This window comes from Pteropus alecto, unplaced genomic scaffold, assembly GCF_000325575.1.
Source record: "Pteropus alecto unplaced genomic scaffold, ASM32557v1 scaffold35, whole genome shotgun sequence".
In the NCBI taxonomy this organism is placed as follows: domain Eukaryota; kingdom Metazoa; phylum Chordata; class Mammalia; order Chiroptera; family Pteropodidae; genus Pteropus; species Pteropus alecto.
The window spans coordinates 6,939,895-6,954,647 of record NW_006437828.1 but is presented as its reverse complement, the minus strand read 5'-3'; the positions used below and the strand labels follow the sequence as shown (position 1 = coordinate 6,954,647).

The 14,753-nt window shown below is 35.9% G+C and overlaps 1 protein-coding gene and 2 pseudogenes across 5 annotated transcripts in view; 2 read left to right on the top strand and 1 right to left on the bottom strand.

Annotated features, from left to right (window-relative positions):
* Positions 1-11,265, bottom strand: part of NAA16 (N(alpha)-acetyltransferase 16, NatA auxiliary subunit) — a 53,297-nt gene extending 42,032 nt beyond the window's left edge. For 2 of the 5 annotated variants that reach the window (XM_025049006.1, XM_015591830.2), the window contains exons 1-5: positions 11,181-11,265; positions 9,555-9,659; positions 8,009-8,166; positions 5,863-5,997; positions 1,153-1,306 (exon numbers count right to left, since the gene is read on the bottom strand). In XM_025049006.1, the coding sequence (XP_024904774.1) occupies positions 1,153-1,306; positions 5,863-5,997; positions 8,009-8,166; positions 9,555-9,659; positions 11,181-11,217 (589 nt within the window). In that variant the 5' untranslated portion in view covers positions 11,218-11,265. Of the gene's footprint in view, positions 1-1,152; positions 1,307-5,862; positions 5,998-8,008; positions 8,167-8,730; positions 9,512-9,554; positions 9,660-11,180 lie in introns of those variants that run through there. The other 3 variants (XM_025049007.1, XM_025049008.1, XM_025049009.1) reach the window with 3 other exon arrangements.
* Positions 2,573-2,691, top strand: LOC112482216 (annotated as a pseudogene).
* Positions 11,266-11,556: 291 nt separating the features above from the next.
* LOC112482263 lies at positions 11,557-11,675 on the top strand (annotated as a pseudogene).
* The last annotated feature ends 3,078 nt before the right edge of the window (positions 11,676-14,753 follow it).

Below are 14,753 nucleotides of genomic sequence, written 5' to 3'. Positions count from 1 at the left end.
AGGGCACCAAAGCTTTTTAGGACAGTGAAACCAGTCCTCTGTATGACACCATGATGGTGGCTGTGTGTCGCGGGAATGTAAACTCCAGACTTTGGGTGGCCAGGACGTTTCATGTAGGTTCACTGAGTGTAACACACGCAGCACTCTGCTGGGAGTGCTGACAGCGGAGGAGGCTACGCATGAGTAGAGACGCAGGGTATACTGGAAATCCTTGTACCTTCTACTCAATTCTGCTATGAACCTAAAACTACTCTAAAAAATAAAGTCTATTAAGAAAAATTTTTTTAGGTAATGGCTCCGAAGTGAGAAAGATGTGTTTGGAAATTAACTCTACCACCTAAAAGGTGACTTTGGGCAAGTCCTTATATCTCTAAGCCTTGGTTCCTCCAACTACAAAACGGGAAAACAAATAGTACCCATGTCAGAAGCGCTAAAGATGTAAATGAAATAAAGCAGTTTAAGCAATTATCATACTCCAGAATATAGAAAGAATGAATAAATGTTAGCTATTATCTTTATTAAGCTTTAAAGTTCTGTAACTATATGAAATTTTAATTTTAAGCTAATTATTTTAGTTGGACATTCTATTTAATACAGTACTGCTCATGAAATGAGTAATCAATAAGCAAAGCTTTGTTAAGAAAAAATGTGCATGACCCTTTGTTGATGAACATTTTTAACAAATTATTTATCAGGAGCCAACCTTCATAATTAGCCCATAATGAAAATAAAGGACTCTTGCTTTCATGATGATCCTAATGTCATTACATGTATATATCAAATGAGAACAGCAAATATACACATACTGGGGAGTGGAACATAAAGGCAGTATTACATACTGGTTAAGAAAACGGAATCCGGAGTCAAAATCCCTGGACTCAAATCCAGCACTACCCAGCTTACTAATCCATGTGACTTTGGGCAAGTCATTAACCTCTCTGTTCCTCAGTCCCTCAACTCTAAAATGAATATAACTACATCACAGGATTGTTATGACAATTAAATTAATTAATAATGGCTTAATAATTAGTGTTTAGAACACTGACTGATACGTAGCAAGTCTTATTTAAGTGTTAAAACAGAATTAAGTACATAGTTTTTGTTCTTTTCTTTAACTGAGGCCATTGAAAAAGAAAAAGCAAGTCAACTTACCTTTAATTTCTTCCACCAAAAGTTTATCACATATTTGTTTCTCGTATGTTTCTATATGCTCCAAAGATTCCTGAACTAGATCTGCTTCTCTCATCACTTGATTCTGGTATAATATCAGTTCACTATATTCATAGTCTATTTTGTTGGGAGGAACCTAAAAAAATAAAAGATAAAGAAAGACTAAATTATCTTATTTTACATAATTACATAAAGTCGTTATAGATCATTGCTTTCTCAGGAAGTATTTCACACAGACTTAAAAAAGGAATCCACAAGAAATTAAAAATAGAAGAGTGATTAACAGAAAGATTAATACAGTCTTTAAAATAAAGGGGTGGAACTTTTGTATATAGCTAAGTGAACAAGTCAGCAAATCCTACACTTCCCAAAAAAGTAGAAAATGGTTAAAATTCTAAAAACTCTACAATAAAAAACCTACTAGAACTAATAAAGGAGTTAGACAAAGTGACAGAATACAAAATCAATTCTATTTCATATATAGACTAGCAACAAACCTAAAAATGAAATTAAAATAATTACATTAACAGCATCGAAAAGAACAATATATTTAGAAACAAATTTAAGAAACAAGATCTATATGCTGAAGACTACAAAATATGCTGAAATTACAGACCTAAATAAATGGTTATAAAGTCCATTCTACAATCAAGAATCAGAATACTCAATAATGTTTTGATGCCAATTCTCCCCAAATTGATCTATAAATTTAATACAATCCCTATCAAACTCTCAGCAAGACTTTTGCAGAAATTTATTTACAAGCTAATCCTAAAATTCAAATTGAACTAAAAGGAGCCCTACATGGCCAAAAGAACCTGAAAAAGAACAGAGGAGGAAGATAAGCATTTGAAATTTCGAACTTACTGTTAAGCTACACTAATCAATACAATGTGGCACTGGCATAAGGATAGATGTATAGATCAACAGAACAGAATACAAGGTCCAGAAATAAGCCTTTATATTCTAGTCAATTAATTTTCTACAAAAGTGCTAATGCAATTCAATGGAAAAAAAGGTAGTCTTTTGAACAAATGATAGTGGGACAATTAAATATCCATATGCAAAAACTGACACATAGTTCGCACCATACACAAAAATTAACTCAAAATGGATCACAGACCTAAATGTGAGTACTAAAACTATAAAAGAAATCTTAGAACAGGAGAAAAATCTTTGTGATTTTTCTATGCATAAAAGAAAAATTGGTCAATTGGGTGTCATCAAATTATAAACTTTTCTTCTTCAAAAAATGCCAGTAATAACATGAAAATACAAGTTAAAGACTGGGAAAAAATATCTACGGATAGTACAGCTGATAAGGAGTTTGTACTAAGAATATATAAAAAATTCTTACAACTCAGTTGTTAAGACAAATAACCCAATTAAAAAATGGGCACAAGTCTACGGCCATGCCACCCTGAACATGCCTGATCTCGCCTGATCTCGGAAGCTAAGCAGGGTCGGGTCTCGTTAATACTTGGATGGGAGACCATCTAGGAATACCAGGTGCTGTAGCTGTTAAAAAATTATAAAATAAAAAAAACAAAAAGGCACATATTTGAATAGACACTGCATCAAAGAAGAAATATAAATGGCTAATAAAAATATGATAAAATGTTCAATATCATTAGTTATTAGGAAAATGCAAAATACCGTTAAAACAGATAACTATTACTCATCCATTAAGATGGCTATTGTCAAATAATAGGTGCTGGGGATGGGTAGAAAATGGAATCCTCATTCATTGCTGGAGAGAATGTAAAATGGTTCAGCCACCTAGGAAAACAACTGAGCAGCTTATTAAAAAATTAAGTATATACTTACGAAAAAAAAAACAAGTAATTTCATTTCTGGGTATGTATCCCAGAGAAATAAAACATGAGCACACATGAATTTGTCCACAAATGTTCACAGCAGCATTATCTGTAATAACTAAAGTTAAAAACAATCCTTATGTCCACCAATTAATGAATGGATAAACAAAGTGTGGTATGTCCATGTAATGAAATAGTATTCAGCATTAAGAAGAAATGAAGTACTAACATATGCTCTAATATGGATGAATCTCAAATGCTGAATAAAGGAATCTAGAGACAAGATACTACATAACCATTGCTTTTATATTATTGTACATGCCTTATTTAGAACATGTGGAGGACTTATGTTCTGTAAGTCTTCTCTGAACTAGGCTCAGAGAACAAGGCAGGGACAGAAATATAGAACAGAGAACTGTTATAAACACTCTGTAGTGAGAATTAGTTGATAAATAAAAAAAGTCTATCACTCCAGCATGTAAAATTAGTTTGGCTTAGCAGTCCAAAAAATACCTTGATTTTAGAGTAACTGTCAAAAGAAAAAATTTTCATCAAGAAAATACAAAGAGGATGATGTCAGCAAAAATGGCAGAGTAAAGACCTCCAAAAACATGTCTCTCCATAAAAGAAATGAAGGAACTGGCAAGAATTCTCAGAACTGTGGAAATTAACGAAAGCCATGCAGCAACTTGGGAAGCACTTACTAAAGAAAAATGGCTGAATCTTGTAAGACAAGTGAGCTCTGTGGAGTTTTAATTTGCCCTAGTCCTAGTCCATGCTCTCCAGCTACACGGTAACCTAGAAAAATAAGCTTGTATTCCCAGGGCACCTTGACAGCCACCAGAGAGAACAGAATAAACTGGAGCTCTTTCAAAGCTGCATTCACAAGAAACTGATTAACTGACCTATCTGGTGGGCCCATGCAAGACCTCACATACAAGGTAATCTCTGAGCCTGCCCAGAGCAGAGAGCCTTAGGGGAAGGGAGAGAGCCAAAGGTGCTTGTCAGAAACAATTATAGACAAGTGTTTTAGCTTTACGGTGCCTAAAGTAATGAATAAAAGACGGGGCAAACAACAAACTAATCAAAAATCTTAAAAGCTGGGAAATGTGATGTCCAAAGGAGCTCTGAAAAGCGCCACACACACAGAGCTATGCACATGCTCAGGAAAGACCTGAGAAAGCACTAAGCTCTCACCTCTTGCTGACCTTGACGCTCTGTACAAACAAGAGGCAAAATCTAAGGCAGAGCTGTAAAATACCTTGGCTGCGTACTGATGGTATACCCCAACACAGCACAGAGAAAATTAATAAAACTACAAGTTGGTTCTGTGAAAAGAACAACAAAACTGACAAACCTTCAGCTGGGATGACCAAGACAGAAACAGAAGACTATTAAAATCAGGAATAAAAGGAGGGACATTACTACAGAACCTACAGAAATGAAAAGGACTATAAAAGACTATCATGAAAAGTTCTATGCCAATGAATTAGATAACGGAACAGATTAATTCCTAGAAAAACGAGAGCTAATGAAATTGACTTGAGAATAGAAAATCTGAATAGACCAATAGCAAATAGAGAATAAATTAGTAATCAGTGAACTTCCAATAAAGTTAATAAACTTTCACTAGTAATCAATGAACTTCCTGATGCCATCACAGGTGAATGCTACCAAATGTTTGCACCATCCTTCACAAACTATTCAAAAAAAACAGGAGGGAACACTTCCCAACTTATTCCAGGAGGTCAGACACAAACATCAAACAAAAAGAAAACTAAAGACAATCTCTCTTATCCCAACATCTACCTTAACCTCACAAATAATCAAGGAAACACAAAAGAAATATGAGATAAACTTCTTTACACCTAGAAGACTGAAAATATAAAGCTACAAGAGCCAGCAAGGATGTTGGGGAAACAATAATTGTAACACCTTGCTGGTGGGTATATAAATTAGTATAGCTACTCCAGAAAGTAATGATAATACTTGGTAAAGCTGAAAACACACACACAGCTACAACTCTGAAATTCCAGTTTTAGGTATACACTGAAGAGACACTCACAAATGTGGCTAATGAAACAACAGAAAACAATATTCATTACAGCACTGTTTTTTAAGAGACTAGAAAGAAGAATCTATGGCTTACTGATATAATGAAACACCAAATAGCAGTTAAAAATAGGTAAACTAGCTTTACGTGAATCAACATAGATATATTTCAAGAAATGTTGAATGAAAAAAAACTGCCTATCACTCATGTAGATTTTTAAGTATACCACCTAAGAGGAACTGTCATGAACTTAGACAGAATGTAAACACATAGGAATGAGCTGTACTGGTTTCAGAATAGTGGCACTCTCTAAGGAGGCACATGAGAAGACTTTAGCTATCTGTAATATTTTATTTCTTTAAAAAATAAAATCTGGAGCAATTATGGCAAAATATTAACATCTATTTAATTTCTCACATATATTTTTAATATTTTTCTATTTTACATATATATTAAAATATACTTAACATGTTTATATCAAATATAAAATATATATTATAGAAACAATTTCCACAGTCAAAACTATTTTTATGCAGTCTTTTCTTTATACATTTGAATACTACTGAAATTATAGTGTACAAATTTTTTTATATTATGTATTTTGTATTAAGAATTTACATCTAGAGGAGGTCAGTTATTTCAAATTTTTCCAATTATTTCAAATTATTTTCAAGTTTTTCCATAGGTCTCGAATTATTTCAAATTTTTTTCAAGTTTTTCCATAGGTCTCGAAGACTTTAATTCATATTTGGGGGTGGGGACAATCTAGAAATCAACTATTTTAGTTTGTGAAGGTAGGAGAAAATGTTCAAATGAACTTACCTGCTGAGTTTGTCTAAATTCTTCCAATAGTTTTAGTGCCATGTCATAATCTTTCAGCAAATGGTACGCGATAGCATATCCAATCCAGGAAGCACGCTGCGTCGGGCGCAACTGAAGAAGCTGATACCTTGTCTCCTTAAGAAAATAAAACAAAATTGTCTTAATTTTTTTTACTTTTTTAACTTTCTATAAAATATATTTCATCAGTTTAAGAAAACAATTTAATGCCTTTAATTCCTTTCTAATGAACTCAATGAACAAATATCAGTTTCAGAATAAAATAGAAATATCTTTTACGTTCTTTATCTAAATTACTTAAGTTCTAAAATACCCCATAATGCTGATTGTAAGGCTGTCACCAAAAAAACTGTCCTTGGGGTTCATGCTTTTGGGCTGACTTATAAAATTACCTTTATGTAACAGAATTCCTTTTAGTAACTAAACATGTTAGAAGAGAGACTAAGATAGTTTTTTATTAAACTAAGTCTGCTGTTTATAAAATTATTATATGAAATTACAATGCATTTACATTGTTATAACAGGCCCCAGAAACAGGATGGACACAGCCGGGGGGACTCAAACATCTGGGCTTTTCTAGCAGAAACCCCACTGCTGCCACTCTAAGACAGCTCGGTGTCTGTGACACTAGGGAGAAAACACCAGGAATTCCACCTTGGTGCCCCAGAAGGTTCACGGTATCTTCACCAGCAGAAAACCCCACCTCTACACAGCCTTCACTTCTTCACAGCTCCTATCTGCCTCCGAGTTTCAGGCAAGTGCAACTGCCTGGAGGAACAGGGTCTCATGAAGAATACCGGCTGCAACGAACAGGGTTTTGAAAACGTAGTGTTTAGCTCCCCTGACTCTGTGATTCGAATGGGTGCCACCTGCACTATACACCACAAGGAGTAACAGGAGTAACAAAAACAACTTAGTATCAGTCTGCTGCCTTCATGTGTGACTGGTTCCTTTAGGCATCTAAGATTAAACTGTATCGTTCTCATCCCTTATGGTCAGTGCTGCCTCTCTGCCCCTCCCCTCCTTCGTTGAAGTCTGGATCCGTTTTCTTCTCTCTGACAAATCCTGCCGCTATCCTGAGCAACGCAACACTGTGGCTCACCCATCCAACAATCTATCTTCTTAGAACCATGGTTTCCTCATGTTTAATGATCTCCTCCACCCCTCCCTAGGGACCCACTCCCACCAACACACTCTAGACCTTACAGCCCCAAATCATAAATTCCAATACCTCACTGCCTGGCCACAGCTCCTATGCTGCCCACAGTTTCCCTTTGCTTGGACAGTACCAGTACCTCTAGTTCCTTGAGTCCTTCACTTCCAACCACCATCCTCGTTTATTTCACTATCCCTCTTAGGAACCACTATCATGCCGATATTCTTCATGTCTTTGCCTCATGCCTAAAGATAACCACTAACTCTCACCACACCTAGGCAGAAGAATGGTTATTACTGAAGAACAGTTATTATTATTAAGCTCAGCCAAACCCTTGAAACTTAGGCAAAAATCTAGGCACAGGGTATAAGGACTTACATGGCAGAAGAAGGGCAAAAGTAAAGAGTAAAGGAAAGATTTATTTAAAGAGAGCTGCTAAGAGCTGGTGGTTCCCTTCACGTAAGGGCATGAGAGAATTCCATTTCAGACAGACTGAGTTTAGGAGACTAAGTGGAGCGGGCACGTGGAGATGCCCCGCAGAGCTGAAGGTGTCAGGGGGAAGGCCTGGACTACAGAAAGGCTGATGCACGCGGTCTTCCTCACGTTACTTTACACTTACTGACCCATAGGAAAGCCAATTAATCTCTACATTTAGATTTCCGTTATAAAGATTAAAATTTACCAAATCTGTAAATGTTGAACCCACAAAGAATCTAGTACAGAATTTACACACGAGATTATCTAGTTTTTTAAAAAGCATTAAATAAATAAAGTTATCCTTTTTTGATGATCAAATATGCAGTTCCACAATTATTACTGGGGGAAGGTTCCAAGTGACTTTCCCCTCCGCTACAGACTAAAATGAACAACTCAATCTACAAGTTCTTGGCTTATACCCATTTCATTCTGAATTCACATGCTTTTAAAATATATCCGTTGTAAAAACGTGTAGACTTAAGCTAAAGTACTTACTCGGTAACCTTCAAGGTCTCTCATTTGGATCTGCAGCAGAGAGAGATCTCTCAAAATTTGCAGATTATCTTTATCTAATTTGAGGGCATTTCGGTAACACTTAATAGCTTCATCATACTTCTTATCAGAACGCTGCAGGAGTCCATACACATGCCAGCCTATGAAGTTAAGGAAATAGAGACGTTCACAGGTACTAGAATATTCTATGCTATATCTCTAACATAAAGCTCACTTTAACTCAACAGTTCCTTTGTCTGAGATTTACTTCAGAATGATCGGGGGGTGGAGGGAAGGAGGTAGCGAGCCAAGTGCTAAAAGATAACATGAGATCAGCCTTGACTGACAACTGTGAAGTTACTGAAGCCGAGTGATGGGAAAGTGGGGGTTCATTATTCTGTTCTATTTGTGTACGTGTCTGAAATTCTCTTTTTCTATATAACCTTAGAAAATTCTTGGTAAAATTCTTCACGTTCCCTACCTTCTACTCCCTCACTCTACCCCAGGACCTCAATGTTCATTTTTCCTTCATCACTATGTATTAAAACAGAATACATACCAAAATGGCAATTATCTTTTGAAACAAATTTATATTCAATCAATTCTAAAACATGTAACCATCGGTTAATTCATCAGTGATACGAAAAAAACACAAAAATTAAGTTTTTATTTATTGTAAATTAAAGGCTTAGCGTATCTTGGAGCCAAAAAACTATCATACTTACACGCCCTCTCTCTTCACTCACGAGTGAGCACTGGGATAAAGAAGTAACTATATAGTATTTTGAGAGACTCCTGAGCTTAGTACATGAAAACGCTACTAAGACTACTGATGTTCAATACTGGTAAATAGATTAATTAAATGTACAAAAATTAAGAAACAGGGCAATATGTGAAAAGGTTGTGAATAAACATGTAGATGAGCAAAACAGAAATGAAAATCAATTTCGATGATCCAGCCTTAAAAAGTATTTTCGGTTTTTTACAAACTGGGATACTAGACAGAAAAAACATCAACCCTGAGTACCCAGTGAAGTAACAGATGTCGCCGTGCAGCCAAAACGAGCTGAAGAAATAACGCACAGTCACACTTAATACTCAATGCGTTCTTCTGAAATTTCCAAAAGTAAGTTTAAAAAACACAAATTTTACTCTACAGGTTAACTACTGTACAGTAAGTCATTACTTGGAATGATGGGAAAGTATTATTCAGTTTATGGATGTACAGGGGAAAAAATGGACTTTAAGTCTCATATAATTATCAAAGTTACTTTTCTCTCACACTAAGCACAACTGAAGTAAATACATACTGAATAGGGATGCTTTAAAATACTCCAATAAATAAAAAACAAGGCATAGGGAACAGATGAAACTAATACTACAAAACGTTGATAATTATTGAAACTGAGTAATGGGTACAAGAGTTCATTAAATTCTATATAGATTTGAATTTTTCATAGTAAAGTTTTTTTTCATTAGAATTAGGAAAAAACTAGTAAATGGAAAATACATTTAAGAATTAAACTACTCAACCACTGCAAAAGGATACAGACATGGCTCTTGACATCGTTACGAAGTCCTTTACGAACAAATTCATATGCTTCTTCTTTTTTTCCTAAACAATTCAGTGTTAAGCCTTTCATAGCCAAAGTCTCTGAAAAATATTTTTAACCTCTATTTACACATGATTCAAATTATTTTCTTAGCACTATTTTAATATCTGAAATCTGCCACAGTAAGAGGAATATCTCTTCAAATACAAAAGTAAAACTGCATTTTAAGTATTTCCTTAAAGTTTAGCCCAAGTCCTTTTCTGAAATTCCTTAGGCTGGGTCTAAGTTGCTAAATGCTAAATGCTTTCTGCCCTTTAGAAGACTCTAAAGGGGGCTGAGATTATTCTGCCGAGAAAAGGTAACACAGCAGGCACCTGAGTCCTGCTGAGTTACACCTACTGCAGCAGTCCACACCCTTCCCCTTAGATTCAATTCTAATCAAGAATCAAACCATCTGATTTACACCCCACAAAACAGTCTACCTTAACTAAGAGATAGTCACAATTTAAAAATTACCTTAATCAATACTGGAACAGACTGCATTTTTGGCAGAGAGTTTATTCCAACTAATGCTAGTTAGGCTAATTAACATCAGTTTGCATTTCAAGAGCACAACACTGGAGTGGCAACCCCAAAAAGATGTTTAAGGTAGTTCATATAAGATGGTTTAGAATGAAATAACTCTGAATAATCCACAAGAAGGAAATTAGACAAGAACAATGGTTTTCAAATTGGCTTCTATGGACTACTGACCATGGTGGTCCAGTCTCCAGACCCATAACCAAATGCCTTCTTTTATCAGTTTACACATAATGAACTTCCCACAAGCTTCCCTTTAGATAAGGGATCAATAGCTAAAAGGCTTGAAAACAAGCTTTAAATTTCTAAAATTCTATGAAATGAAGACGTCTTTCCATTTCCTTCAAAGAATATTTTAAATGTTATTAGAAAGTTGAGCCGGGTCAGCCTGTTTTCCCAAATAAGACAGTCTCAAGAATTACCCAAGTCTAATATTCAGAGACCCCAGTTAGCTTTGATCCGCTACAGGACCATAATTTCCATACCTAACTCGACCCATCCTTTTAACAAAAACTGGTTATCAGTGAAAAAGGATGAGAAGCAAATACAGACTTATTAATACCAGTGCTAAAAAAACAACTCAAGATAAGCAATCTAATAATAAACCAGTGGTGTCATATTTACATATAAAGGTCAGCAGGTATATAAAACACATCTACCAAAGAATAAAATGCATTTGACTGTATCTTCACACAACTTCTGTATTGCAAATACTGTCCTAATTTACGCAAAGGAAATCAAAGAATACATTTAAATTCTATTTAAAGTAATATATGAAATTAAGCCTATAAAAATATGTGTATATACTCCAACTGTTCCCCAACCAACCACTTCTCATCTAAAACTAAAGACTGTACATAAACCTAAACATAATAGAAGTAAAGTAACCCAGAATAAGACTGATATGAAGTATAACTGAATATGTTAAATATTCACACATCTAACAGAGAGCTACAAGGCCCTGGATCCTGGGGAAGCATTCTTCAGTCCCCGTTAGGAATGTGATCTGTCCCCAAAGCAATCTCTCGCAGATGAGACGATACCTCCATGTTCAGCAAATTTTGGATTTGAAAGAATCATCTTGCAAAACTTGAGGCCATTTTTGTACTGCTTCTGTTCATAACATTTCTGTAAAGAAACATGAACAAAAAATTGTTTTATAAAATGAATATACATGGAGTAACTTTTCACTGCATTATATAAATCCTAAATTCACAATCCAAAATTGTTCTAGTATCTATTTTCACTTTTACAGAAGATTAAAAAAAAAGTAAACAGTAAACAAAAAAATTTAATTGTCAACCAACACTGCTACAGCTTTTCTATATTCAAAATCAAAAAGCAAAAACATGTGGTAACAACACAGAAAAATACTAGAAACTGCATTAAAAGCCGTTGCTCTTAGAAGAATGGAACCAAGTCTATGGCCATGCCACCCTGAACACGCCCAATCCCGTCTGATCTCAGAAGCTAAGCAGGGTCGGGCCTGGTTAGTACTTGGATGGGAGACCACCTAGGAAGACTAGATGCTGTAGGCATAAAAAAAAAAAAAAAGGATGAAACCAAGGTATACACACAAAAAAAATACTGCTATACTATTATTATGTGTCTATACAAATCTTGTTATTACTCATATTAATTCCTTAAGGTAGGTATCATTACCTCCACCTTACAGATGTGGAAAATGAAACTTAAGAGGTCATAAAATTTGTTTATAAGTGGCTCAGCTTAGTTGCAAACTCTAGTGTGACTCCAAAGACCATGGTCTTTCAATCACTGGTCGGATACAAGGGTAAGCAACCTCTTTATTCCTAAATGCTACCAGCCAGGCTAAGTCATCGGTTACTGTCCTCCACAGCCACTGATCATGAGAACATCTCATCTCCATTCAGTCACCTTCTCATTTACGTTGTTATGGGTGTTCTTTCTAGTACATAACATGCCAAGCTTATCCCCACCTCAGGGCCTTTGCACCTGTGTTCCTCTACCCGAAACGTCCTTCCCCAGATCTTCCCATGGCTGATTCCCTATCATCGGGGTGTCAAAGTCACCTACCTGACCACTCTATCTACTACTGCTAGCCTCCTACCCAGATACAAACATATTCTCTATCATATTGCTCTATTTTTTACACAGCTTTATCATCTCCTGAAATTCCTATTTATGTGATTACTTACTCAGTGTCTCTCCTTTCCACCACACCATAAGCTCCATGAGAACAGAGATCTTGCCTAGTTTAAACATTGCTGCATCCTCAGGTTCTAGACAAATGAGCACAGCTCGATAAAAACAGCCTACTACCCTCAAAAAAAGTAGGAAATGATTGATCCTTGCAGCAGGTGTGGGATGTGGAGGGGAGAATCAGAACTTAGTGTCCATAGAAAAAAATGTTTAAAATTAGGCTTCTTGATTGCTTCTGGGTAAGGGGAACTTAGTGGTTGGGAGAAACCGAAATTTTGAAATATGCAAATATACTACCTATTCTAAAAATAATTTAAAGGAAAAGTAAAGAGATAATCTGAATTTGACTATAGAAGTTCACCTGACAAATGATAAAAAAATAAGCAAAAGGAACTACTGGGGAAGAAAAAAGGAGAGAATTATTATAGGTTTTTTGACTTACCAAGTGATCTCAAAAGTAATAATAATCATACTACCAATAACAGTAATGATAATAGTTAACACTTATTGGAAATATTTACTATGTGTCAGGCACTGTTCTCATTTAATCCTTACTTAAGTCCCAGGAAAGCGTATGAGATGCATGTTATCTCCATTTTAGATGGAGCGATTGAGGCACACTGGTTTTCACAGCCGAAAGTGTTAAAGTCACAATTCAAACGCAGGCAGTCTGTCTCCGGCACCCAAGAACTCAGGTTAAAGAAAAGTCTTAAGTTCAGTAAGGAATATATGCTTAGTAGAAAAGATAGATTCTAGTTTCAACTTTTCTACTAACCAGAGAACCTGAGACACTCATTTACCATTCCTGGGTCTGACTGTCTCATCCATAAAAAAGGGCATCGAATAGCTCCAAAATTCAACAAAATGTAATGCTAAGAGCTAGTTGAGGAATAATAAGACAGGCAGGCATAAGCCACGCAGAACATGTGACAAGCTAGCTGGTGAATTTGTATGGATATGTTTATGTACACTGATAACTAATAAAAATTTACTGCTGCTGACAAAGCACTTTGGTACACAAACCAAACTTAAAAAATAATCTCATTATAGACACTTCTGTTTGTCAAGGAATTCGATGTAGCAAAATTTTACCCACATTTATTGCAATGGTGAGATAATGAAATCACTCGCTTTTGCAGCACCGTCCTAAATTCATGTAACCTTAAAATAAACATTATACGCCCAGAGAGGAAAATGTTCAGCATTTCCCAATTTATTTGGGGATAAAGTTAACCTAGCAGCAGTTTTAACTTTTTTGTAACTAGAATGTAATAAATCATGTAGTTTTTCCTCATTCTAATAATAACATGATTTAAACTACAAAATATCCATATATAAAGTGTGTTCTGTCATCTTTTAAGTAAAATGTCACATGCCCTGAAATCTAATAATGATTTATAGATGACTTTTCATTAACATATTTCAAATTCCCTAGACAAAAAAAAAATCCCATCTGAAAGGACAAAAAAGTTCACTTGCCCAGTTCCATACTGTGAAAAACATAAAAAGAAAAACTTTAAGTAATATAGGAAAAAACATATACTAAAAAGCTGAGTGAAGCAATCTGCCACAATGCTTTAATTAGAACTTTTTGTTTTTTGTTTTTACACTTTTTGTCTCCCATTATTTGCCCAACACTAAGCACCATTTAAAATTAAGACGAAACTTTTGTCCCAGTTACTATGTTATCTTTTTTTAACATTCTGAAGAATAACTTTCTATTAGCTTAAAACAGAACAACTTCTATGAATTTTTATCTGTCACTGATAATACTTGAAACATTCTAAACTTAGTATCTTATTTATGGTAAAGGTAACCAACAGCTAAAACTCACATAACACAGCTCTAAATACCAAATTCACCTTTAAAATCTAAACGCTTATGCTCAGATGAAACAACAAACTAGGAAAGAAATAGCTATTTACAATATTAATTTAAAATCTATGGTCTCCAGTTTTGCGGAGAAAAGCGAAGGCAGGCTGCCTCTCCTCCCTGGAAGAACCGTGAAGCCCCCAAGGACGCTGGCACACAACCTCCAGAAAACACACTTCTGGGCCGGGCAGCGTTCATCACAACAGCGCCAGTATTCAGGTTTCTGCTCGGAAACTAAGTAAATGCTCCAGTGCAAATCCAGCCTGTCCGCAAGGCTTTCATCACTTACCCAAGGCAGGGCCTGTGCGAGGTAAAAGCAAAGTGTCGTGTTCGACGTGATAACTTAGAAATGCAGTCCGTGTCATGTATTCGCTTCCCAAAGAGGTAAAGTACACCAAAAACACGCATGGTCCCCCCCACCAGGAGGCCCTGCAGCCCAGGGCCCCGGTCCCACCTTCCGCACCCGGCGTGCGTCCGCGTTCCACCGCGCCGCGGGGTCGCCCCGCTTTAGCAGGGATCGGGGCGCGCTGGGCAAAAGATTAAACGCAAAGCAGGAAACGAAC